The 27,305-nt window shown below is 42.4% G+C and overlaps 1 protein-coding gene across 8 annotated transcripts in view; it reads left to right on the forward strand.

Moving 5' to 3' along the window:
- ATRNL1 (attractin like 1) overlaps nt 1-27,305 on the forward strand; it is a 662,687-nt gene that overhangs the window by 322,083 nt on the left and 313,299 nt on the right. For all 8 annotated transcript variants that reach the window (XM_075611983.1, XM_075611984.1, XM_075611985.1 and 5 more), the window contains one exon: nt 3,488-3,645. In XM_075611983.1, coding sequence (XP_075468098.1) covers nt 3,488-3,645 — 158 coding nt within the window. The remainder of the gene's footprint in view (nt 1-3,487; nt 3,646-27,305) is intronic.

Here is a 27,305-nt window from a genome sequence, read left to right on the forward strand (position 1 = left end):
GAATTATTCCTGCTTTCTAAAGAGCCCTGTTGTAATTCTTCAAAGGTGTGTTCATGCCTTGCTATGTACCACCTTGATGTGTAGTTTAATGCAATGATCAAACAAAACTGCCAGACTGTTAAATGTTGATCGTAAATGTCACTCTGCAGTTTTATGTAACGTATTAGTTAGGCTTCCGAGACCTGTTTATAGTGTAGGCAAATTCACTTTCACTGGTTTAGTTATCCATGAAGTTTTATTGACACTGCATGTAAATTATCAGAGGGATCTGCATTGGAGAGAGTATTAAACAGGACATGTTTTACTATAAAATTTATCCTCCAATATATTTATTCATAAGTTTTCCGAGAAGCTTATAGTACTTACCAGAAATTTGATATACTTCAACATCTGCTTGAATTTTTCCACATGTAAATGGAATAAGTTGAATTATGGCAAATTAAGCCATGCCTATAAAGTGCAAATAATAAAAACTGCTGTAGTAGGAAACCGTGCATAAAGCAAAAGTCCAAGATTTTGGTACGCACAACTCCTGAGCATGAACGTAGCTTTGTATAGTGATACTGTACATGACACTTTCAATAAATCTCACCTTAATGAAAGAATAGGATTCCCACAGCTCCATTTCCCTGTAAACCCTCTTAATAATTGACACGGACGTTGTTTGTAGATCAGAGTTCTACATGATTGGCAGAAGGCAGAAACTGTGCACTCTATGTGAGCAGTATGTAGTACATCATTTAATATGATGTACCTCCGTGACAACCTGCATCTTGACCCTGGGGGATCGGGGTGTCTGTGTCCTGAAAGCCCCCCACAACCACCCCTTTATTAATGAAACACACGTGGTTGGGAGAAGCCGGTTGCAGCTTTATTAACATTATACACAATAACCAAAACTAGGGTACCCCACTAAGTTGCTCCGTAACCATCCATAAGCCCGAGTGATACCCCCGGCTTGTAACCATGTGCCAAGTAGCCGCCCAAACCACTTGGCCCCAAACACCACCACTAGAAGGTCACTGGCATACCGACCGCCCAAGCCAAGTATGAAACTGCCTTCCCCAAACAACTACTTGGACCTCCCCCAAAAGAGTCTGTGCCAGGGTCCCTTCCCCCTCTAATGCCTTCCCGCTAAGCTGCAACAAGAAATACGCAGCTAAACACAACAATTACAAATCTCAACAATAACATTATAAACAGCGAGGGAGCGTGGGAGAGGTATACAAATCCCCCTTCCAAACACTGATATAACCAAAGCCCCTCCTTACTCCTTCCCCCTTTCACCCCAACTTGCTACATTAACCCTACCCCTCCCCTCCACCCCCCTCATCAGGCAGTTATGTTGCCCTTTGCCCAGGGGCTCCAGTCCTTGCTTTCTAGTGCATTTAAGGTAATATAGTGATAGAATGATAGAATACACATTGCAATGTATTGCCTTTGAGGAGGGTGTACACCCCCCCCCCCCCCGCCCTCCCTGCCCTCCCTGAAACATTATCTGTACCCATAGGAATAGAGAGATGGCTTTTCTTGCTGCCCCACACCAGGAAATATAGGGTCTGTTTCATCTGGGGAGAAAAACTCAACTTTCAAATAAACCCCAACATTACTTTCCATATCTACATCCGATCTGATGCCATGCTGGTCGGTGTCAAGATATTTATTCAGAAAACTTTATTCTCCAGTTAACAGAACTATTGTTTGGGTGAAGCAAATCTCATCACTTCATTATCTACGCTACTCGTTACCTGTTGACAAATAACCCCATACAACATACAGTATACACGTACATAACACACGCACATAATACAGGAGAAACCAGATTGCTTCCAGCTGAACATTGTAGAAGTGCTACTTCTGCCCTGGCCTGATTGCTGTGTGAGGCTAAAGAACAGAGGAGCACAGGGCGTGATTACAGGCAGATTTTGAATAAACAGTGAACTAACGTTAGTCTGCTGACGAACCCTTATTCTTTAATAACCTGCATATATTTTATTAACAATTTATGTGAAGGCCAAGTGAAATGGTGTCAACTGATGAATTGGCTGTTTTGTTTTGTGATCCAAAGCAGTGCAGTCTCCTCTAAGGGGGTAATTCAGTATATTCCAATGCGGTCGATCACACCACCATTGACTTGAAAGGGGGATTATGGACGATCATAGTACGATTGGCCGCTTTGGCATATATTAAATGATTCTCTAAGGCGGGGGAGGGCAAGTCCTGTCCTCAAGGGCCACCAACAGGTCAGGTTTTCAGGATAACTCTGCTTCAGCACAGGTGGTGCAGTCTTCAACTGAGCCACTGATTGAGACACCTGTGCTGAAGTAAGGATATCTCGAAAACCTGACATGCTAGTGGCCCTTGAGGACTGGAGTTGCCCACCCCTGCTCTTAAGTCAGGGGCGCAAGCTTTTTAAGTCGAGCCCCCTTTTCATCCGTGATATTAGTCGGGCCCCACCCCCCTACCTTATGTAATCCAAATCACATTAAAAAAAACAAAACTTTATTAATTGGTATACAATTTATTAATTGGTATACAATTTCAATGTGAATACAAATACATAAAAATACTTGCATATTTCAACATTTTTATAACTGCAAAACATGACTTATTTTATTTTATTTTTTAAATAAATCAGTTTATTAGTATAATAAGATAATACGGACAGCATTTTTTTATTATTTCAACAATGCATCCCCTTTCTTCCCCCCCCCCTCATCCCTCTCACCACCCTCTCTCTCTCCTCTCACCCCCCCCCCCTCTCCACGTCTTACCCCCTTAACAATGCCTACCTGGCTTTGGTGGTGGAAGACAGTGGGAGTGGAACAGGGCGGAGGGAGAAAAGAACGGAGGTCCGCCAGAGCGGAGCAGGGCAGCAGAGGATAAAAGACAGAAATGCCCAAAGCGAGGCAGGATGGCAGAAGAAGAGGACAGCCAGGGAGGCGCGCGCGGTAGCAGCGGCAGACACTGGAAGTCAGTGAAGACTTCAGGGTCGGCCCACTAGGGCGCGCTCTTCCTTTCTCTTCTCCTGTCGTCCTGCTTTGCTCCCGCTGCCCAACTCCTCTGCAGCCCTGCTCCACTCTGGCAGTCCTCTGTCCTCTTCTCCCGCCATCTTCCTCTCTCGGCGCCCCCCTTAAAAAATGTGCCCACCCTAGTTTGTGCACCCTTTCTCTAAGTCATAAGGAATGCTCTCTGACTAATCAGAAATTCTAGAGAGAAAAGGGAGTGAGAAAATTAGCTAGCAGCAATAGAGGCGCCCAATTTGTGACACGGTCCGGAAGAAATGTAAATCACAAGTTTTGTGTTCAGAGTAGCCCAGTTTTTGATTCATCAGTGTTCACTGAGTAATAACCAGTACCCGATCACCGAACTACTCTTCCCAATACCCAATTACTCTTGCATAATTAAATTTGTAGACATGATGAATACATGTATCACTTTGCAGTTAGTGAAGATTGTAACATGGACTGTCTGCTTATGTTTTCAGCGGGCACAATATCAGGGGAGGAGGTCCCTGTGGTGTCGAGGTCTCAAATCAAGGAATACAAGGACGGTTTCTCCTGTGAAAAGTTCAACTTTCGAAGCAACCCCAACATTACTTTCTATGTCTACATCAGCAATTTCTCCTGGCCCATTAAAATTCAGGTCAGTCTCAAAGTATTTATTAAGTTGTTTATAAAATGCTTCTCTATACTTCAATGAGCTATTGTGGAGAAGGGACACACGGAAGTCTAGGGTGACCCAGTGCCTGCAAACCAATCTGTTGGAAAAAGACAAGGTGAGGACTCCTCCAGTTTCTAACAGATGATGGTTTATTAAAATATGTAATACAGCCAAAATATCAGATCAAGGCAGTACTGAGTTTAAACAACTGCCTGCTTCTTAGTCCCGCGCTAGCTAGCTTACTAAATACTCTAACTTGTCTTTATACCTTATTTATTTTGAATGGTTTCTAACACACTACTCACCAGGAAACTCAGTACTTGAGTGCCTTTGTACCTTATCTAAGCATTCAAACTTACTCCCACTCGCCTTTCTTCATCTTTCTCTCTTGTTATGCCACCCTTGATGTTATCCTTGTTCTGCCGGTGTTTCTGGGGATAGGGTAAATAGGCCACAAGAATGTCTGAGGTTAGACCTTAATGTTAGACCTTGTTTGGCCTCTTTGCATTCTCACTCTGTGGCTATTGCAGGGGGCTGGGTAAAATAGGTTCAAGAATTGTTTTTGAAGTATTATTTTGTCCCCTCTATTGTACGGATAGTGTAATGTCCAGCAGAAAGGCATTTGAGCTGTTCAGCACTGGTTCTTACATGCCGGTACTTAGATTATAACTACTGTCCACTCAAATGATTCTGAATACCACAGTTATGAATACCACAATTATTTGCAAAATGGTGGTATATGGTTGGTTTTCATCTTGGTCTGAGAACTGACCGAGAAATATACTAATAATATGGCCCATACTTACTAAGCAGAACTATTCTCCAAGACACTATTTAGCACCAGAGGATGGTGTGTGGCATAGCATCGCTTAGTACATATGGGCCTCTAAGTGATGCATTAAGCTCCTTCCTCTGCTCCTCATATTGCTGGGGCAGAATGATAGAAAGGGACCTTGATAAACTGATGTCAAGAAACACATTTTCAAAATGACTATCCTAACTACATTGTAAAATGCTGAAATATTCTAATCTTTCAGATCATTATGTTTCAAAACGATGTGCATTGTCCAGACCCAAGTTATTAGGATGTTTTTCTTCCGATAGTCTGACCATGAGTCTCATTTTATTTCTTTTTAAATGAAATACAGGAAATACATTCCATCATGCCGTAGAAAACTGCTTTCATCTCTTACTAAAAACATTTAGAATTGCTGTCTGATTGGGTGGATTTGAGCCAAGCCTAACCAAGCATGATTTAATGTCCTGAGTGACTTGTTTATCACAAAGTCTCTACATGTTCAGAACCCTGTGGTTGAGTGTCCCAGAAGGAGCGGTTTCATTAACGGTGGCTTGGGGACCTTGGAGGATTTCTGGCTGCTTTCTCTGCTTTCCTCACACGGTTCTGCCCTGTTGATTTAATTCTCTTGTCATCTTGCTTTAGTTCCTCAGTGTCAAGAAAAACACATGAGCCTGACACTGCGTTATAAATTGCAGCCTAGTGGAAATTGCCACGTTAACTAGCTCTCTTGGAACCAAGGAAATATTGCGACTGTCAGATGTTTTAAACAAGGGGGGTAGACGCTGTGTCTGTCTGGCATCACTATTAAAGTATTCTGTTGTACTATTTTACAAACTTGGACAAAAGGAATAACCACTTCATTGCTAGAAAGGATTGTAATGCATTGGAAAGCTTAAAAGTGTGTTTCTAACACTGGCATCTGTAATGAGAGATACTAGTTCAAAACTAAGTTCCTACCCACTGTGACAAGTGGCAAGTCACTTTATCTCCATGTGCTCAGGTGATTACATTGTCAGAAACATCCTTTTAGGTTCTAGGTATCATGATGGGTATATGGTTTATACAAATTAGGAATGTCCATAGCAATCTGATGCAAAAACAGAAGACTTACATTTATTGTAGCACAGCAGAACAACAGATTTCTAGAAAGAGCAACATTTGGGGTTGCAATAGACCTTTCTTAAGCCGTGCTTCATCTGGACATCTGTTTTTCTGTTCTGCAACCGTAAATATAAGTTTCTGTTTTCACAGAGTGCCGTGGACACTCCTCTTTAGTATCATTTCGATGTCTTGGTGGTGCACCTCCTATTTCTCTTATTTTATTGTGCGCTGCTTCAATCTACAATTGGTGCTGTTCACCTTCTGGGACTAAGCGTATAGGGTTTAGTAGATGCACACAAAACTGGATAAAAACGATGGCAAGACGCGCCAAGATTGGGACATACTGATACCATCATCCAATGCCTTCCAAGTATTTCCTATGGTTTCACTGTTGTAATCACTCCCCATGTTATTAATGGTGCAGGCTGGGCAAAATAGGTGCAAAATACATTGATAAGAGCCACCTATTTCAAGTTCTGTTTTAGTGTAAATGTAACACACATACGTGGCCTATTTTAGTGCTTGATACCTAGATGCAATTCTTGGGTGAAACTGATACTTTCATTGGCTAACCAATGTATATAAATGTTAACTTTCCTGTTTTTTTCCAAAGTTGCCCACCAAAAACAGCTGCATGATGTTAATAACTTGTATTTTTTTTTTTTAAACCAGCATAATGTTTTTTAGTGATCGTGAACTTGAGATTCTCCCAAACTTCAACAGTGACTGCAATGCCTTGAGGCAGAAATAAAATGTGCCTTTATTACAGTGGTGGGCAACTCTAGTTCTCAAGGCCACCAACTGGTCAGGTTTTCAGGATGTCCCTGCTTCAGCACAGATGGCTCAATCAGTGGCTCATTTGAAGACTGCGCCGCCTGTGCTGAAGCAGGGATATCCTAAAAACATGACCAGTTGGAGGCCCTTGAGGACTGGAGTTGCTCCACCCCTGATGTAAATTAACAATGGTTTTACCCCAGTGTTTTTCAACCAGGGTTACTAGATACCCTTGGGTTCCCCGGGCATCCCTAAAGGGTTCCCTGTAATTTTCTGGTAACTTGAAAATTGTATCAAATACAGAAGAATTTACAATGTATCTAATCTCAGACGCGCTATTATAGAGGGTTGGGGTTCCTCAGAATTTCATTTAGGGTTTCTTAACTAAAAAAAAAATTGGAAACCACTAGTTTACCCTTATTTTACTGTAACTTTCTGTAACTCGATTGATACTTTACTCTTCCATAGGCCGCGATTATAGTGCCCGCGTGCGACATGGCGCATGCGACATGGCACACGCCACGAACAAAAGACCATACCTCTATGAGGCAGGCCATAGAGCGCACGACCAAGCACACAATTTTTTAAAATACCATTGGATTTGTTTTTGCAGCGTGACGGCTGCGTCACGTGATCGGTTCAGCCAATGAGGACGAACTGCTCACGTGACTTCACGGGCCCCCCTTCGCCACACATCCCTGTCGCCTACCGATCGCCTTTAAGCCTAGTGCATGTTTCGCGCGTGCCGTCCCACACTCGGCTGCGCGGCCACTATAATCGCAGCCTTAGATTGGCTGTGCAAAATGCAGACCTGCACAATGTGACACACTACATCCTTATGTTTGTTACTCTTGTTTCCTATAAAATGTTCACAGCCTTTGTGTGCTGAAATGATACATTTCTGATTTGATGACAGATTTGGGACGTTGCTGTTTACATCAGCAATGAAGATGTTTAATTATATTTACAGAACATTTACAAACGTTTAATAATCACCAAGCGTTCTTAATTGCTCAATGTTATTTGAAAGCCTCAGTTATGGGCTTTCTCTACTTATTCCCAGTGTTTGTGTAAAGTCATTTTATAGTCAGGGAACATGAGATTTTTTTAAGAAATTGAATTTCTGGAGCTCATCCATCTCAATTGTACAACTGGCACCAATCCTGCTGTTTCCCACCTTCTCCTTCTTAACTACAGTTTAAGACCGTCATAAATACTCTTTATAATGTCTCTGAGAAGTGCCATATTAGCAGACAAGCATGCATAAAACCAAATGTGTTCCTGGAAATAACAATGGTCGAGCTGCTGGGATATCATGCCCTCTTTTTAATTTAAATGATATGCACAAAGGATTGGTGATCGATGGATCGGTAGAATACATTTTAGCAAAAAAGATCGCGAATGATATTGTTTTGGCTGCATCAGGAACATGAATGTTTTTGCCAAGCTAACCAATGGCAATACAAGATGTGTTTTAGAAGTTAGAATTACACATACGTTTGACCAGGGGTGGCGTACTCTAGACCTCAAGGGCCACCAACTGGTCAGGTTTTAAGGATATCCCTGCTGCAGCACAGGTGGCTCAGTCAGTCTCTTCTTCAGCACAGGTGGCTCAGTCTTTTTGATTGAGCCACTTGTGCTGAAGCAGGGATATCCTTAAAACCTGACCTGATGGTGGCCCTTGAGGACTGGAGTTGGCCAGGCACTGACCGTAGGCCCCCAGGTTGTTCCGTGTGGGGTTGCCAGTGTATTGTTGCACGGGGCGGGAAAGGGAGTAAGTGCGAGTGAGTTTTTGAGTGGGGGAGGAAGGCAAGTGAGTGGTTTTAAGCAAGTTGTTGAGTGGGGGGGGGACGGGGGGCAGTGAGCTGTTGAGTAAGGCTGCGCTTCTAGTGCCGGCGACGGTGACGCGACGTTGTGGCAAAACAAATGTATTGCCGCCATCGCGTGCGCTTATAGTAGAAGCAGCGCGACGGCTTGGTCGCGATCGCTGGAAACTAAGTACATTTTATTTTTCCAGCAACCACAGCGTGACGGCAACGTCGCTGTCACCGGCGACGGCACTATAAGCGCAGCCTAAGGGAGGGGAATAGGGAATGCCACCAGTGTAGCATGGGGGTAGATGATCCCAGCAGAGGAAGGGGACTGGTAGGATGACCAGAAGTCAGGCCTTACTTCTGGGATTGGCTGCCGGGCACAAACAAAATGATATAAAATAAGAATAATTCCCACACGCAGTCTCATTTCTCTCGTCCCATTGTTCAATATGCTGTGACGAAAGCTGCTTCTTTGTGTCAGAGAACCCCTGAGCTCCATTTATTTGAATGGAATTCCGACTCTTCTCTGACATGGAGCAAAAGTTTCACAGTTTATTAAATAGGGGTCTTTTTGGGTGACTTTTTCTTGGTATTATTTCTCCGTGGTCTGCACGATGGGATTTATTCAGTGCCAATCAAGGCATTATCACACAGACACCCCCATTGAAGCACAAGGCCCTGATCATCACTCTCACAGTTTAATGAATAACCCCACATAAAGCCTGGCTTTCTGAGGTAATATATACTGTATCAAGAAGTGTATAATAATGTAAGTCATTGGTTTATTGTGTGAAAGTGTCAACATTTAGATGCAGGAGTTTTAGTTAAGGTCAATGTCAACTTAGATTTGGTATTACAAATGAAAGAAACCTGAAATAAAGAAGGGTAAGATGATACGTACCATTATCACGTTATCGTGCACGTATCCCTGGCTCCTTCCATTGCACCATATCATTCCGTATTATTACTGACAACAAAACGTATTGACCCATATGTATCAAGACAAAGGTGGGTCAATTCTGGGGCAAAACATCGGCACCAGATGTATCAAAGATTAAAAATCCAATTCAATTCAATAGGATATTTTAAACAAAAAACTTCCCAGCACACAAAAAAAAAAGAAAAAACAGATAATCTGCAAAGAATATTTAATGTGAACGCATATACTGTATAAGATGTACACAATGAAAGGTGCGGGAGTAGACCGTATTCAAAGTGCTAAATAGCACCTAAAGGAAAGGGGTAAAAAAGGGGGGATGTGGCAAGGGGAATGGAGAGGGTGGGAAAACAATGGTAGGGAAGAAAGGGAGGAGGGGGGGGGTGAAGCAGAAAAACTGAGGAGAATCAAACAATAGCTAAGTGCAGGGGGGCAACGTTTCGGGGATGAACCCCTTCTTCTGGCCCGTTCTCCAGAGTCTATTAGACCACAGGTACTTCCCCTGTCCCTTATTCCTAACCTCCAAACACACTCACACCAAGGGGAATAAAAAGACTCGATCAGCAAATAAGGGGTTAAGCCCAGGTCAGTGGTAAGGGGAATAAAAGACTAAAGTTGCAAATAGGGGGTCAAGCCCAAGTCTCTCCACTGAAATGAAAAGAAAACACAGTGGTGTTCCTTAAACAGTCCAGATCACACAGATAAGGCTACCACATAGAGTCCTACTGGAATAGATCAGAATTAAGAGACAGAAAACAGCCTAAGGATCAATATGATATGAAACAGGACTTGGGCATAGCAAGCTCACGTCAGGAACACTGGTTGTCAGGAACACTGGGGTTCGATCTGGAATCATAGACCCCCCTGCAGTGCGAACGCGGCAGACACACTCTCCAGCGCTGCGGCCGTTTGTTCGCAGTGCTGGGGACAGTTTGGCCGCGCTTATAGTGCCAGTGACAGCGATGCGACATCACGTCAAAACAAATGTATTGACGCCGTCGCGTGTGCTTATAGTAGGCGCGGTGCGACGGCTTGGTCGCGATCGCTGGAAGTCACTTCAATTTGATTTTTCCAGTGACCGCAACGTGACGTCAGCATCGCCGTCGCGTCGCTGGCACTATAAGCGCAGCCTAAGTCTCGCTACATCTGTAGTCTCTCTGTGATTAAACATATAACTTGGAGACTTGAGACAGGTTCGGTATGTAAGAGCAGACACATTGTTTTAACTGAACCTGTTGGAAAATGTAAACCATATTTTCTATAACTGTGGACTCTTGAATGATGAATTGATGCCATCAAACTGTAACTATTTTAGACAATACCTATCTGATTTGCCACAGTCAGAATTTAACACTTTGAGAAACGAACTGGAAGTTCAATCTGAGTTCCAGTTTTCTTGAGTGTTATCCCAAACCTCCAGGTTCTAACTGGGAACAATTACAATTAGGATTTCCAGTCAGATAGACGTTATTTGTACATAAAGAAAAGGCATTTGCCAGGCTAATATGTATAGAAAATTGATATTGCAGATATGAAGCATCCTCTTGTTTGTAGGATTTTAAATTTCATGCATTTACATCCATTTTCTCTAACACTATAATTTTTGTCTTTACTAGATACTGTATATTTCACAACTACACATTTAAATCAACTAGAAATACTACATTTTTCCAAGTTGATGCCTAGCAATTCTGTAGCAACTTTCAAGAATGCCCATGTTTTCATTGGGGAATTACTGTTCAATTGACAGCTCTAATACTTATCTCACTAAAAGCATTCCAAATAAATCAACACCCTGATTGCTTATATGTCTATCTATTGCTTATGTTAGCATTCCTACACTTCTATCCTCTCTAGATGGGTTAGCTGTTAAAGATTTATGCGCACATCTTGATTATCTGTCCACCTGTGTGTGACTTTGGGGCAAATGTCTGTCGTGGCAGCTGTGAAGGATTGAAAACTGCCCCTTTAATCTTAATTATGGCTAATATGATTTGGTATTGGGTTTCTGTATTGACATTTGGCATACACACAAGAAGTTTTTTTTTAAATTATTTATTTAAAGTCACTAGCATATTCTGCAAGAGCAATAAACGGTGTTGACATAATGATCCCTACTTGATTGAGAATGAAATTAATGAGGGCTTTCTAAGCATCTTTAATATCTTATGTCTTAACCCATTTACTATTTGTGAGCCCAACAAACTTTCTTATCGGGATCTTTAGAAATGGAGGGTTAAAGAAGCAATGTCATTTTATTCTCCACCAATGATATGTTATTGTAAAGAAGGTACTGTAGCACTGTAGGAGGGAGCCCCAAAGTGGTGTCGTAATTCCCCTGGTTCTTACCAAATGTTGGATGTACGGACCTTAAAGTCAACTTGGGGGACGTCAATCTTCAGACATCCTAACTCTGTTCACACTAATATGGGCCAAGTTAACCGCGATAGTGCAGATCGGGGCACTGTCACACGGAAACTCCCATTGACTATAATGCTGTTATAGAATAAGCCCCTAAATACGTGTACCCTATTTGTCTTGGCTCAGAATAAATTCTAAAATGCCTATTTTGTATTAAATAAACATTTTCAAAAGGTTTTGCTATATTCATTTTGCAAGAACAGGACGGGAGATGTACATTTATTTGAAGGAAGTGAACGTGTACGGCAGTAAATATATGTGCTTCTGTGTGCTCCCTATTATCCGTCTCTGGTTTAGAGGGGTCTGGACATCTGTAGGCTGCAGTTTCCAGCTGTTAAGTATTGCAAGTAGACTCAAAGTCCAAAGATGTTACTTATCTTGAGTGGTCTTGTAGCTAGCACTGCATTTTTAAAGTGCACTAATGCACATAAATGTAAAGAAATGCATAAATAGACTCGTAGGGTTACTGGCAATAAAGCATGGTGTTATTTAGTAAAATGCCGGCTGGCTCTCCTGGAGTTTGCTCACCAAAAATGTCTTATAGTTCTATTCCACTGGAAATATTTATTGTGGCTTTCTTTGTAAAATATTGGTTACATATTTCCATAGATAACATTGATCATCCTTTATGTTTTTGAAGTCTCTAATTTTTGGTATACCTCAATTTTTTTGTTCTGCTCCTCTAAACCCATATTTTGATATTGCAGAGGATTGATACGCTTTTCGATGCCAATATATTTCATTAAAATGAACGGACACAAGTACATTTTCCATAATAGACATTAACAATGCATTTGAGTCATATGCTGTCATATGCTCATATGAGGAGTTTCCTTCAGCACATTGCCTATTTTGGCATATACAGTATAGCAGATATCTACATAGAGGATTTTGCTGTCATCTGCTTTGTACCACTTCCTGCTCCAGGGACACACAGAACACTTTCCTTTATAGAAATATAAATTAACTTTATCATTAAAACACAAGATCGCAGAAAGAATTCACCCGGACTTGGTTACCAGTGTCACTTTGTACTAGGAACACTGTATTTATCATTGCTTAAGCCTGGAGTTAGAAACAGTACTAAGTCTCTGGAAGGTCACAGAATCCATAATCCCAGTTCAGCAGCGGTCCAATCAGTGATGGGAAGCTCAGTCCCGTTTTAAGGTTTGGCCTCGTGGTGAGCTGGTAAGCATCCAGGAACAGTGATGCAGCTGCACTATCTGCCACAATACTTCCTATATTTCAGCAGCACACAGCATCCTCCAACTAGTATAACATCAACCACTCCCTGAGAACCATCCATTTATAATATTAATAATACCAATAATAATATTTCACCTGGAAGTTTCCAGAGGTTGGCAATGATCACCAGCCTTCTCTAGAAGTTTCCCTGGTTATTTAGACAACAGAAAACATCAGAATTTTGATTCCATAAGACATTACATCTAAGGCTTCAGTTATAGTGCCGACGACGCAACGTCACGGCAAAACAAATGCATTGCCACCGTCGCGTGCGCTTATAGTAAGCGCGACGCGACGGATTGGTCGCGGTAGCTGGAAGTCATCTCTATTTGATTTTCCAGCGACTGTCGCCTGACCGTCACATCGCCATCGCTGGCACTATGAGTGTAGTCTTACACTTACTTACATTCTACAACATGGCCCCACCCTTGAAGTCCAAGCTGTATTTTCAGGGCTCTCACAGCCTTCGGGCACCCTTGGTTTACACAAGACATTGATCCTTCGCACAGCAACACTCAAATTATAACCAATAGACCTACCCCTTAGGACCATTACTTTCTGTATTACTAGAAGTCACTCTTATTGGAGCATCTCTCACTCGTTAAAAGGGAGTGAATGAAGGGCTTATAACATTAATTGGTGTGTTACTGTGTGAGATTAAACATATTTCCTACAAAGGTTATTTATTTAGTACAAAGTACCACACTTATTGTGGTTGTTTAGGCTCGGCAGATGTGAGCTTGAGGTTCAGTGTGAATGTCGTATTGATGGAGTTGCTTGTATTATTTTGCAATGATTTACAAGTTCTATAATTCTGAATCTTCCATGAACACCTTTACGGTGACTGGCACGAGGTTCATCTTTAAAGGGACACAATATTTCCACCACTCCACACAACGCTCTCTCTTTCCTTTTTCAATTTTAATATACTGTTAAAATAAAATGTATACTGGGCAAGCTGTGTTGTCATTAGGTGAACTCCAGTCCCAAGCTCAGGTGGTTTGGTCAAAATGATTGAGCCATCGGTGCTAATGTGAGGATATTCTTAAACCCTGGACTGTTAGAGGTTCTTGAGGACTGCAGTTGGGGACCTCTGGTTTAGAAAGTGAATGTAGCCAAATGCTACTGATTTTCACTTCCTATTTTGTAAGAAATGGGCTGCAGGAGCCAACGCAGTGAACGGGCTTATGGGAACTGAAACATTTTCATGTCAGAGTATAACAAATATTGAATGACAAACGTCATTGATTCCATTCTTTCATGGCTACTGAGCAAAACATTACAATATTTACACTGGGGAAGAAAATACACCATCATATTCTGAAGTTTCCACATTATACCTGCTCTTTGCTTATATGTTTCTGTGGCTTTTCTAAACAAAAGGGATATAATCTCATGGAAAGCACTGTGCCTGCTGGCTTAGGAATGTATCTGCAGAGCCTCTCTTGTAGTGTGGCGGACCACCTGGCATTCTGCATCTGCATTCTGCATTACAAGCCTAACGTAACGTACCATTTCAGAACTGAAGTTACCACAACAGGCTATGCCTGGCACAAATACTCGTTCGCTGTGAGGTCTAGAAGTGTTTGAATTATGTTTACAATCCCGGAGGGTTGTCCATATATATATATATATATTAGAAAAGGAAAAAGAGAGAGAGTGCACGCCCCATAGCGTAATACAGTACATTTATTTGGAAAAGAGGGAAGGGGAGGGGGGGGGGGGTTTGAAAATCCACTCACAAGGGTAAGTTAAAATCAAGCAGTTTGTGAAATATATATCACCGCCAACTCTGGTCACTCAGCCTCCAGACCCTGCAGTCCAACTCACTTGAAACTGCTGGTAGATGTTCTCTGGTGCATGAGTAGAAAGGCTCCTTAAAATCAATGATGCAGTCTTTGAGTTCAGGTAAATCTCCAATGTCTGCTGGCCGCAATGTGTATCAGTGCTCGATTGGGCCCGTCATGCGCTTGCGTGATGACGCAGTTCCGTTCCCTGACGCGTTTCGTCACGTACTGTGACTTTCTCAAAGGGTTGCTGGTAATTCATGCCCTCGCGTCAGGGAACGGAACTGCGTCATCACGCAAGCGCATGACAGGCGCACACCTAGTGCATTAACATAATAACATATAATTTATGGAACTTAAAATCAAGCAAATGCCCACTCACAAAAGTACTGTATAAATAAGCAGGTATGAGATTGGCTCTCATGTGCCAGCAACACCGTCCGATTTGAAGTAATAGCGTCCTCCCGTGTCTCTCCTTCGTGTAACCGGATGGCCGGAAGTGAAGTCCTTCCAATTCGGTGTTCAGTGTATGGAGTCCTTCCGGGTACCAGCAGCTCAAAGATTCTTGTGCCGGCAACAGTATCATGGTAGAACAGGAACCAGCGTCGCACTACCAGCAGTACCAAAGTTAGCAAGTGACGGCCTCAGTTTGACCACGCCCTACGCGTTTCATCATCTATGATGACTTCATCAGGGGATACCCAATAGACGCCCCTTCACAATATTTATAGGGAGGTACTTGCAAACATTAAGTGAATAACAAATTTACGATTAACCAATTTAAACAATTTCAATCACAATCACATAGTGTTATGAGGACCCAATTGAGCTATTAAAGAATAAGTCCAAAACAGGACACAATAGGATATTGCATTTGGATTTTGATGAAAGACTTTTACCAATGCATGAACTATTTTTAATCATCAATTAATTTGACAGCTGTTGATTCTCAATCACAATTGAGCATTCAATTACAATTGAGAAATAGGGAATTTAAAAAGAGGAATAGGGAATTTGAAAAGAATAGATGTATAATACAATTAATATATAAAGTAATTCTTACAATACCTGCATTATCCATAAATTCAATGTATATCATAAAACTTGATTGGTAACCAGAATCTAAACAACATCAGGTGTTTCTATTTAATAGGACCCATAACTGTTCAGAATCTGGAGAAGAAATTTAACTTATAACTATATAAGCACTGTAATGGTATATTTAGCTCAACAATGATATGCCACATAAATGAACCATATTTTCTAACCCATAAAGTACACATAATAAGCATACCCAATGTTACATGTATAACCCTCAGTGTGAATACCAGGTTTATTGATTCCAATGGGGAACCAGAGGAGCAGCAGCAGTTGATTTTGAAGCAAGAACAGAAGAAAAACATGGCTTGCCTATATAGTGTATGGTGCAAATAATGTGTATGTATATATAATTGTATATATTAAATAAAAAATAATATTTGTATGTGTTAATATATAAATCTATTATGTGCTGTTATAACTTATAAATATATAAATATAATTTTATTATGAAAATATATTATGTGTAACTATGATAATAGAATTAACGATATCTCTAAATGTGTGATATGTGAAAAATTAATATGTGTAAAGTGATGTATGTGAATGTGATTAATATTATAAAATATATGTTTGAACTAATTAATATCTACATGTGTACTAAATGTGATTATTAAGTGTTTAAAATAAAATTAATTTAATATAGACCATTTGTGAACAATAACCAGATACATTAATATAGATGATAATAATACCATCCCATAGATTAACCACCAATATCCTTTTTATGTTACAATAGTGAAATTGATTTTTTAATAAACATAAGTATATGGTATATATATAAACAAAGACCCTTAATGACCAGACATATAACCATAGCCCGGAGGGAATGCATAAGCATTCAACCCAGATCTCCGTAAGAACACCCATTATTTTGAGTGATCACACTATGGTACATATATATATATTTTGTGATACCAATATTTTAACTGGTAAGAATACAGGATTTTGAAAGTAATCTGGGACATATTATTCGTATATTGTCACAACTCGTATAACACACACAATTATTTTTTACTGTCCATTCTGAGCAATAGTTACAATGGTTACTTTCTGGAGTCTCTCACTTTGAATGTATTTATTGATCTCTGAACAGTATTTCTGAAAATATGTTTACAATGCCTTTTTAACTACAGTAGTGAGGATAACAGTAGGTGTGTCCCAATTTGTGAGGCAATGGGAAAGAATGAAACCAAGCATTTTTTGTAACCCTTCAGTAAGTCTTTTATCTTAGATCAGGGGTGCTCAACTACAGTCCTCAAGCTCCCCCATCAGGTCAGGTTTTCAGGATGTCCCAGCACAGGTGGCTCAATCAGAGCCTCAGTTGCAGACTAAGCCACCTGTGCTGAAGCAGAGACTGATTGAGCCACCTGTGCCGAAGCTGGGATTGCCTGGAAATCTGACCTGTTGATGGGGCTTGAGGACAGGTGTTGAGCACCCCTGTTTTAGATTATCTTCTTGAAAGCCAGCAAGGGAAGATATCTGAACTCACATCATAATCTCTGTCTCATGTTAAATGAGCAAGCACGGCGCTGTTCTTTCTCATTATTATTGTTATTTACTCATACCTAGAACTCCCTGTGCACACATGGGTATGTGCAGTAAAATAATAAAAATAGACTATTATATAGACAGACTTGCACATTGCCTTTTGGATCTACCAATGGGTCTCGTACCAGGATCTTTATTTTTAAAAAGACCCGTTCCTTAAACATGAGACTTTTTGACTTCATTCACAGAAACCCCTTTGAAACGATGGGGAGTGTAGCATTAAGGGGAAACATGTCACTCCCATTAGTACACTTTGATCCTTGGAGGGATTCTCCCTTTAATGTACCAGTGTATAGAAATCAAAAACGAACGTCAAGTTTGATGGAAGTATAAGGAGCGTTAGCACAAAGTGCAGATGACTCCAAAACTCTGGCACCTGTTTCAAAATAAATCCAGTAAACATTTATGAAGCCATGTGAGGGCTTTGGGCGATCACCTTCCCTCTGTGTGACTACTAATAAGAGACCCTTGTGAGGTAAATGTAAAGCTGGCGGTCTTCATGCAGAAGCAAATCCGGCTTAGTTTCTGTTTATGGAGCCGTATAACACAAAACGCACTCAGTCTCTAATCAACAAAGCATTCATGTTTCGTTGGAGCTCCGAGCTTCTTTCTCTTTAACAGGGGGGGATATGTCCTGATCCTTTCTAATCCACTTCCGTGTCGCATTTTATTTAGAGCACAGAGGCTAGTGAAAGAGTAGAATAAATCAGGTGCAGCTTTTTACTGCTCGCTCTGTTTTGTTTTTTGGCTCAGGCAAAAAGTTATCCAAGGCAATTAAATATTCCATTCATTCGCTGGGTTTGAGTTTTTTCATTTAGCCGAGCATAGCCACAGTGCTCCGATAAATCAGCACCATGCCACAGACACAGTCCCCTCTCTGCAGCTTTCTTTATGAGCTTAATAATGGTTCTCTAAATCATATCCTTATATAGCTCTGCTGAATGTCCTCTCACTATAAGGCGCAGAGCCTTGCCTAGATAGCTCCAGCAAAAAGTAACATTACTGTCAGCAACTGAATAATGTTACTATCTCTATACAGTTCTAGTTTAACTCTTTTCTTTAAACAAAATATAATTGAAAGTAAGCTCAACATACAGACTGCTGCCAAGGCACCATGTTGATTTTGGATGGTGACAACCCCTGCTGCCCTTAACAGCTTTCCTCAAAATGTAGTAAACCCCCATATTTTGATGGAGTAACCCCTGCTACAAATACATACTTCTATTTGTGCAGAGATCATGTACAGAGATTGCAGGTAAATGGCTTGGAATGCTAATCTCCCTGTATCTCTCTTGTGAGCTCATCTACCTTTGGTTTGTACATCACATGGGGGACCTGCATCATTTCCCTTTTTGCATAACTTCCAATGAAATCGGAACCCACCAGAAAGTAGAGCAGTCCGTCAAGGGTTAAGCGAGCATAAAATTACTAGAGTCTCTCATAATCATTTTATTTACAACGCCAAAGAAATTAGGTCACAGCTCGTTTAAGAACAGCACTGCAAAAGGAAGACCCTCTAGTCCTTTATACTTCAATCGATAGAAGACCTGAAATGAACTGATCGTAGTAACAACAGTAATATAAGCATACATGATGAATAGAATATACTGAGTTCCTTCCCCTAAAATTGCCCCAGGATGCAGATTCATCCCAGGTATACCCTGATGATTTTCTTGTAACCAGAGCCTACAATGCCCCATAACTGTAGTTTCCCTAATGATTTTGCCACATTGTGCATAGAGTATTTGTTAAATAATTGTAATTATTGGGTAGGTACTAATAACTTTTTGTTAGCCTTTAGCTATTAGAAGAAACATGCTGTTATAAGCAGTATTGCTTTATAATTCAGGATTATTGGGTTGACACATTTAAGTTTTTATAATATGGGACGCCGAAATCCAGTAGAAAACTTAAAATTTAAAGCTATACATTTCCTATATGTTTTAGTGACAAATACAGTTTCTCTCCCAGACCATTCTCTCTCCGCCCGTCTTTTTCTCTCCTCCATATATTCATTTAATTTCTTCGCTCCTCCACCACATCATTCTCCCTCCCTCCATTACTTTCCCCCTCCTCGCTCCATCTCTCGGTAATGCAACTCACAACTGAAACAATCTAACTGAGACTCTCAAAGCCGCCACCAGTCTAAATTATTTCCATCTCTCGGCCCCCCTCCATCTCTCATCCACACGCCATCTCTCAGCCCCCCTCCATCTCTCGGCACCCTTGTATCTCTCAGGCCCACTCCTTGCTGAAAGTGCCCAGTCACAGTCCACAGCTCTTACCTGTGGAGTGTAGCTTGTCCTGGCGGCAAACACCTGATGTTGTAATTGACTTCCGGGTCGGACGGCAGGGGCAGGCTCCACCCTGTAACGAGTGCTCAGCACAAACAGGACGGGACTGCAGGGCTGAGGTGGGGATGTTAGAATGAACCGACCAACAACCGCGCAACCACGTCCAGAATGCAGAGCCGTAATCGTGTAGCTGGGTTAGGGTAGGAGAGGTCAGGATAGTCGTAATATTCGACGTGGTCTAGGATTGGAGAAGTCGGATGGTCGTTCTGCGTAGCCACGGTCCAGGGGTAAGAGAAGGTAGAGGTCCGGGTTCAAGCTAAGGTACAAGAGATCAAGCAGAATGCACAGGGCAGCAGGATGCTTGAGGCAAGCACTAGTACATAAACACAAATTTATGCTTAGCCAATTTGCCTAGGGGCTGGCTGAGCATATAAAGCACAGAGAGCCAATGGGAAGGCTGAGTCATCACACATAGACTGTGTACCTATAGGCAGGGGTGGAGTGTATCGCAGCTGTGGAATAATTGTTAGCATTAACCCCTCGAGTGCTTCTGGTCATGCGACACGACGTGTATTGGAGGCAGGAGCATCCTCCGTTGGGACACGGTGCAGGGGCGGACCTAGGTCCAGTGCTGGCAGGAGTACTGCGGCGCTCGCACAAGGGGCATCACCCAATGCGTCACCCAATGCATCACGGGACGCGTCACCCAATGCGTCATGGGGCAGGACCGAGGTCCAATCTTCACAGTACACCCCCCCCCTTCAGGGGTGACCTCAGGGCGTCCCAGGGATGGTTTGGAGGGAAACCTTTGATATAAGGCCCGAATGAGCCTAGGTGCATGCAGTTGGTCCCTTGTCATCCAAGAACGCACTTCGGGGCCAAAGCCCGTCCAATGAACCAGGTATTGGAGCTTTCCTCTGGTAAACCTGGAGTCTAGGACCGTCTGGACTTCAAATTTCTGTTGTCCCTCAACCAGGAGGTGTTCCAGAGGGGACACCGAGGCAGGAGAGTGAGGATCCTGTATGAAGGGTTTAAGTAATGAGGAGTGGAATACAGAAGGAATCCTCATGGAATCTGGCAACCTTAGCTGGTAGGCCACCGGGTTGCCCTTCTCGATGACAGGGAATGGGGCTAATAAATCGGGGTGGCAATTTTTCTGAAGGAACCTTCAGCTGGATATTCTTGGTGGACAGCCATACCTTTTTCCCCGGATTGTAGGTAGGTGCTTCACGGTGATGCCGGTCAACCTACTTCTTCTGTATGGAGACTGCGTTTCTGAGATACTCCTGAATCTTCCTCCATGATTCTTGAAGATGCAGAATCCTATTGTCTTCTGCTTCTTCCCCGGATCCACGTCCTGCAGTAGGAAGAGCTGAGGGATGGAAGCCGAAATTAGAAAAGAATGGCAAGTCCTTAGTCGACTCATTAGGCAGATTGTTATGAGAGAATTCGGTCCACGGCAGGAGATCTGCCCAGTTGTCCTGGGTATCAGAAGCAGCGGATGAACTGTTCCAGTGATTGATTTGTCTGCTCCGTCTGACCATTAGTCTGAGGATAATAGCCGGAAGAAAAGTGAAGGGAGATCCCAAGTTGTTTGCAGAAGGTCCGCCAGAATTTTGAGATAAATTGTGAGCCTCAATCTGACACAATGACTTGGGAGACCCCATGAAGATGGAACACCTCTTGATAAAGATTTCGGATAGTTTGAGGGCATTGGGTAGACCCTTGAGGGGAATGAAATGGGCTTGCTTAGAGAATCGGTCGACGACCACTAGAATGGTGTTCCTACCTTATGGATATAGGTAGTTTCACGATGAAGTCCATGGAAAGATGAGTCCATGGACGATCCGGAATCGGAAGGGGTCGTAGGAACCCTGGAGTTCTGTTACGGGGAGTTTTGTTCTGGACACAAGTGGTACATGTGGTGACAAATTCCTTTATATCCTTGCGCATCCCTGACCACCAAAAAGGTCCTTTCCAGAAGATCAATAGTTCTACTTGTACCTGGATGACCGGAGCTTTTCGATGAATGACCCCATTCCAAAACATTTTGACGGTAGGCTGGTGCGGTGAGGAGACGTCCCGCTGAAACTTAGAGAACCTCCGGAATATCAGACTGACCTCTCATAATGTCCTCCATAGCATCAAATGTGTTGGCAGAGATGATACATGATGGGGGAAGTCTGCCTTCACGTTTTTATAACCTGGTTGATAGGAAATAATGAAGTTGAAGCGAGAGAAGAAAAGGGACCTTCGAGTTTGTCCAGACCCCAAGCGACGAGCGCCTTTGATGTATAAGAGATTTTTATGGTCCGTCAGTATAGTTACAGGGTTTTTGGTGTCCTCAAGCAAATGCCTCCATTCCTCCAAGGCCATCTTGATGGCTAACAGTTCACGATTGCCCACGTCTTAATTATGTTCGGTAGTCGAGAAGTTTTTGGAAAAGAACGCACAGGGGTGTAGCTTGGCTTCTGGGTTTTTCCTTTGGGACAGGATTGCCCAGGTCCCAACATCTGAAGCGTCCACCTCGAGATTGAAGGGTACTCCTGGATTGATGCACCAGCCCGGGGGCTGACACAAAGGCTGTTTTTAGCTTCTCGGATGCTTGAGGGGCTGCAGGAGACCAAAGTGCCGGGTCAGCTCCTTTCTGTGTCGATGCCGTAATGGGTGCTACTACAGATGAAAAGTTTTGTATGAACCTTCGGTAGTAGTTTGCGAAGCCTAAGAACCATTGTACAGCCTTTAGGGTCGTAGGGCGAGGCCAATCTAAAACTGCTTTCACTATTGCTGGATCCATGGCAAGGCCAGTATTGGAGATGATGTAGCCCAGAAAGGACGACATAATCTGATGAAAGTGACACTTCTCCAATTTCGCGAATAAGTGATTCTCCCGTAGTCATTGGAGTACCTGTTTGACATGACCCAGGTGTTCACGTGCGGTTTTGGAGAAGATTAGAATGTCATTTAGATAGACTATGACGTATTGGTCAAGGCGATCCCTGAAAACGTCGTTGACAAAGTCCTGGAATACCGCGGGAGCATTACAAAGGCCGAAAGGCATGACAAGGTACTGTATTCATAATGTCCATCCCTGGTGTTAAACACTGTTTTCCACTCATCTCCCTGTCGGATTCTTACAAGATTGTAAGCACCTTGTAAGTTCAATTTAGTAAAGATGATGGAACCCTGTAGTCTGTCAAAGAGTTCGGGGATGAGAGGTATGGGGTACCAGTTCTTTATTGTGATTTTGTTACGTCACCGATAATCAATGCATGATCTGAGGGATCCATTTTTTCATTACAAAGAAGAACCCCACACCTGCAGGAGACGAAGACATCCGGATGAAGCCCCTTTGCAGGTTCTCTTGGATGTAGTCCTTCATGGCCTTGGTCTCTGGAGATGACAGTGGGTAAGAACATCCTCGCGGAGGCACTGAGCCGGGTAGAAGGTCGATGGGGCAGTTGAATGATAGGTGGGGTGGAAGCTCCTCAGATTGAGCCTTGCTGAATACGTCCAGAAATGCAGGGTAGATGTGAGGCAGATGAGAAGTTACCTGCTCTGGTACTGAAACCCCACAAAGGCCTTTGGACGGTGCAGAGCAGTTCTGTAGGCAGAATGAACTCCATTGAAAAGGCTGTTCTTCTGTCCAGTCGATCCGGGGTTTATGTAGTTGAAGCCATGGGATGCCCAGGATGACGTCGACGGTAGGAGAAAAAATTACGTCAAATTGGATCCTTACGGTATTAACCTCTCCTGTCTGCAACTGGAAAGGGATATTTTTAAAACAAGTAAAGGGTTGTAAGGGTCGACCGTCAATCTCCTCAAGCACTACCGGTTGACTTTTACGTGCCAAAGGGATTTTGTTTCTTTCTGCGAATCCCTGGTCCATGAAATATCCCCCTGACCCAGAGTCCAGAAGGCCCCGAGTTGTGGCCTTGATGGTGTCACTGGTTAGGGTGATTGATATCAAAAGCCTGCATCTTGAGAAGAGAAGTAGCTAATGTTCCCAGTGTGATCCTCTGCCGCGGGGCGGTGCCTAGGTCCGGTGCCGGCTGAAGTACTGCGACGCTCGCGCACAGTGCATGTGCGATGGGTGTCACCCAATGCGGCACAGGGGCGGGACCGAGGTCCAATCCTCACACACCCATTCCCTCCTCAGCAGCCGCCATCCCCCACCTTTTGCAACTACGTGCCGCCATCTTTCCCCTCCTCCCATCACTGCCAGCCAGACCTGCATGTGCCCCATAATTTTCCCATTTCCCGGTGAAATACGGGCCAATTATGCATCCCGACAAGCCTTTCTAGGCCAACAGAACAAATGATTGAAAAAGGGACAATCTCGTATATACGAGACGTCTGGCAACCCTAAAGATGTATATTTTCAGGGAGAGTCCAAAGCATAACCAGTTTTCTTGCTTTGGGTGGTTTGTTTTCCAAAGGTCGATTTGGTCTATTTACAAAATATTGCTGATGGTTGCAAGAAGGCTAAGGGATATTTTAGGAAGGAGAATTCCAGAGCTAGAGACTTCAAATTATTTGGATATAGCAGCAGTTTTGGGGTACAATTAAATGGTCCAGTAAACATAGAAGCCCTTCTTAGTGTGTGTTTTAATGCTTATGATGGGATTGTTCTGCTAGACCTGTCACAACTCTCAGAAGTTAATCAATTTCAGCCTCCTTTTTCTGGATTAATCCAGCCGATAAAATGAATTTGCATGGACTAAAGAGGCTGCTTTTTGACTCAGCTGGTGGCCGTTAATTGTCCACTCAGTGAAGCAGCCCTTTATGTACCGAGAACCTCAGCATCATTATAAGGAATGATATGCCTTTGCATCTTCATAATGTGCTTACACAGTGAGAGGGTGCCACATTATAGCCTCTTAGGAGAACAAATAGAGAAATCACAGCTGCTGGGGGAAATAAGTCCAAACAGGAAACTGTGAGTAGCAGAACCTGACAAGGCATACATATTGCTTCAACACGGACCAGAATAGGGTCACCACCATTGAACAATAAGTCCAGGCAAATTTAAGGAACAACATGTTTATAACATATGTGTTGGGCAGATTTGGAATTCTATTCTTACAAACATCCACAATGTAAGAACTCTTGAGCATGACAATATAATGCCAAGCCACCAGAACGCAGTATGTAACTGCTGAGCATGCTGGCATTTGTCCCCAATGTCTGTTCTCAGCTGGAATTTTAATTTACTATAAAGGTGCAACTCCGAAAGACAATAAAACGGATAGTTTGCTGTTTCAGGCGCAGTAATACAATAATGTACTTTTGCAATTTTGATTTCTTTTTACGTGGCTGTTGGTCCCTCTTGTCACACCGACCACAAATTCTGATGATTGGTCATTTATTTTGTGTTGAGGTTCAGTAAGTGCTGCATATCTTTGATAATGACCTGAGAGACTGTTTAGTTATTTATTTTTATCAGAATCAATATTTTCAAAATAATATCTAAAACTCTTTAGTGCTGACAATGTTTTCTGCCCTAGCAGCAAAAACGTACCTGAAGATTTTGATGTTGCCATGAGAAGCTGGGGGAAAACTCCACTTCCAAATGCAGCATTGTGCATCATAAAATCATCTGTCAAGTGTTTATATCACTGGGCAGCATGTGGAGAATTGTCCATCTGGCCAAGGGGTGGAGTACACATTATAGAGACAGCTACAAGCACAATTAAGTGTCGCCACCGAAATAAAGATAAATATTTAATTCCAAAAGAACCCACAAAGACTTTTTAGTAAATGACAATCATTTTAAGGAATTATATTAGTATATTGTTTTGTAATCTACATGTTACTGAGCACAGTTGTACAAATACTGTCAGAGACCAATGAGGCGGGACTAGTTGTTCTGCCTATAAGACACATACATATGTCTTGAGTAAGGTCCCAGTTGGGACCAAAACGCTGAGTTAATAAATTTCACCATTTTGGATATGAGTGCCTGTCCTGTTTTGTTTTCCTTTTTATACATATATATATATTTATATGGTACTGATTCCTCTACATACATACATACATACATTCTCTCTCGCTCTCTCGCTCTCTCGCTCTCTCGCTCTCTCATCAATGCAGAAAGAACAAGCAGCACACTTGAAGTTAACAATAAAGTATATTTATTGCAGTAATTACTGTTTCTGTCCCTATTGGAGCCTTTGTCGAAATGTTTCAATAAGTGAATAAAGCATACATTTATACCTCCTCCTCCCCCCCCCACCCCCAATTACAAATAGGCAACAAGTGACCCGCGGTGTTCGTGATTAGTACTGTGTAGAAAACTAATTAAACAATGACTTCATTGTGCTTATGGTTGCAAACAATTAAGTATCGATCTCGAGCATAGTATGATATACAGACACAGTTTTGTGAATACACAAACTAGCACAATCGGGTGAGAAAAGCAATACTATCCCAAAGTACAACTGGAGCAGGGGAAGGCAGTGCGGAACTTCTCCGTAGCTGGAGTCCCATAGAATGAATATAAGCGCTGCACCACTGTCCTGCAGAGAACACTACCATATATAGTCAACAGCGTCATAGCTGTCAAGACCAAAACAAATCATGTGCATCATAGGGCTCATCCATATATGGGCAATGACGTGTGCTCTGGGGGTTTCCCCATTTACAGAATGCAGGAAGGGGAGCAGCACTCTGATGAGGCTAGATTCATGAATAATAGTTAATAAAAGTATGTAGCAGTGAATTAGTGTGCTAAATAGTTTAGATGCTTATAGTATGTGCTGGAACGCAATGCTTTGCCACTATGTGGGTGATAAAACAGTTTGCCTAGTATTAAACTGCTGCAATTAATGCATCCACAGCATTTGTATACAGAGCTCCTGGTTTTGGAGATGTGTGCGCTTGCTTTTGCGTACTTTGATACCGGGTCAGTTTGGACAATCATGTCTCGCATGCCCCTTCTATTGCTAAAAGAGGTTGTATACCGAGTATCAGAGGACTTAATGTCAGCCTCATACTACCTACTGACACCATACTGTGTGCCTATTACTCCTACCAATGCTCTGAGGCTCTGCCTGACTGTGACCACAACACAGTATCCTAGCTATACTTTGGTTAAGGAGCTAGTATGATCCATACTCTACAGCACGCTGGTATATAGCATTGCTATACTAGATCCTGTGTACAACAGCCTTGTATCTGATCCCCATTGTGTAGCATGGCATATATGGAGCAAGAATGGGTGGATTTAACTAAATATTTTTAAATGGCCTCATTTGGTGCCATGCTGCAGTCTTAAGAGGCGACCACTGTCACCCCTGTGGCACAGCTGGGGTGTTATTTGGTAACCTTGGGATGTCCGAAGGGGTGCTAGACTAGTCATTAATATGGTCTTAAACTCCTGCACTTTAGCAGCAACCCATTGTTTACTTGCAGATCTGGTACTGGGTACTTACATCGAGCATTGCGTTCCAGCACATACTACAAGCATCTAAACTATTTAGCACACTAATTCACTGCTACATACTTCTATCAACTATTATTCATGAATCTAACCGCATCAGAGTGCTGCTCCCCTTCCTGCATTCTGTAAATGGGGAAACCCCCAGAGCACACGTCATTGCCCATATATGGATGAGCCCTATGATGCACATGACTTGTTTTCGTCTTGGCAGCTATGACGCTGTTGACTATATATGGTAGTGTTCTTTGCAGGACAGTGGTGCAGCGCTTATACTCATGCTATGGGACTCCAGCTACGGAGATTTTCCGCACTGCCTTCCCCTGCTCCAGTTGTACTTTGGGATAGTATTACTTTGCTCACCTGATTGTGCTAGTTTGTGA

This window comes from Ascaphus truei, chromosome 8 (assembly GCF_040206685.1).
Source record: "Ascaphus truei isolate aAscTru1 chromosome 8, aAscTru1.hap1, whole genome shotgun sequence".
NCBI classification, from domain to species: domain Eukaryota; kingdom Metazoa; phylum Chordata; class Amphibia; order Anura; family Ascaphidae; genus Ascaphus; species Ascaphus truei.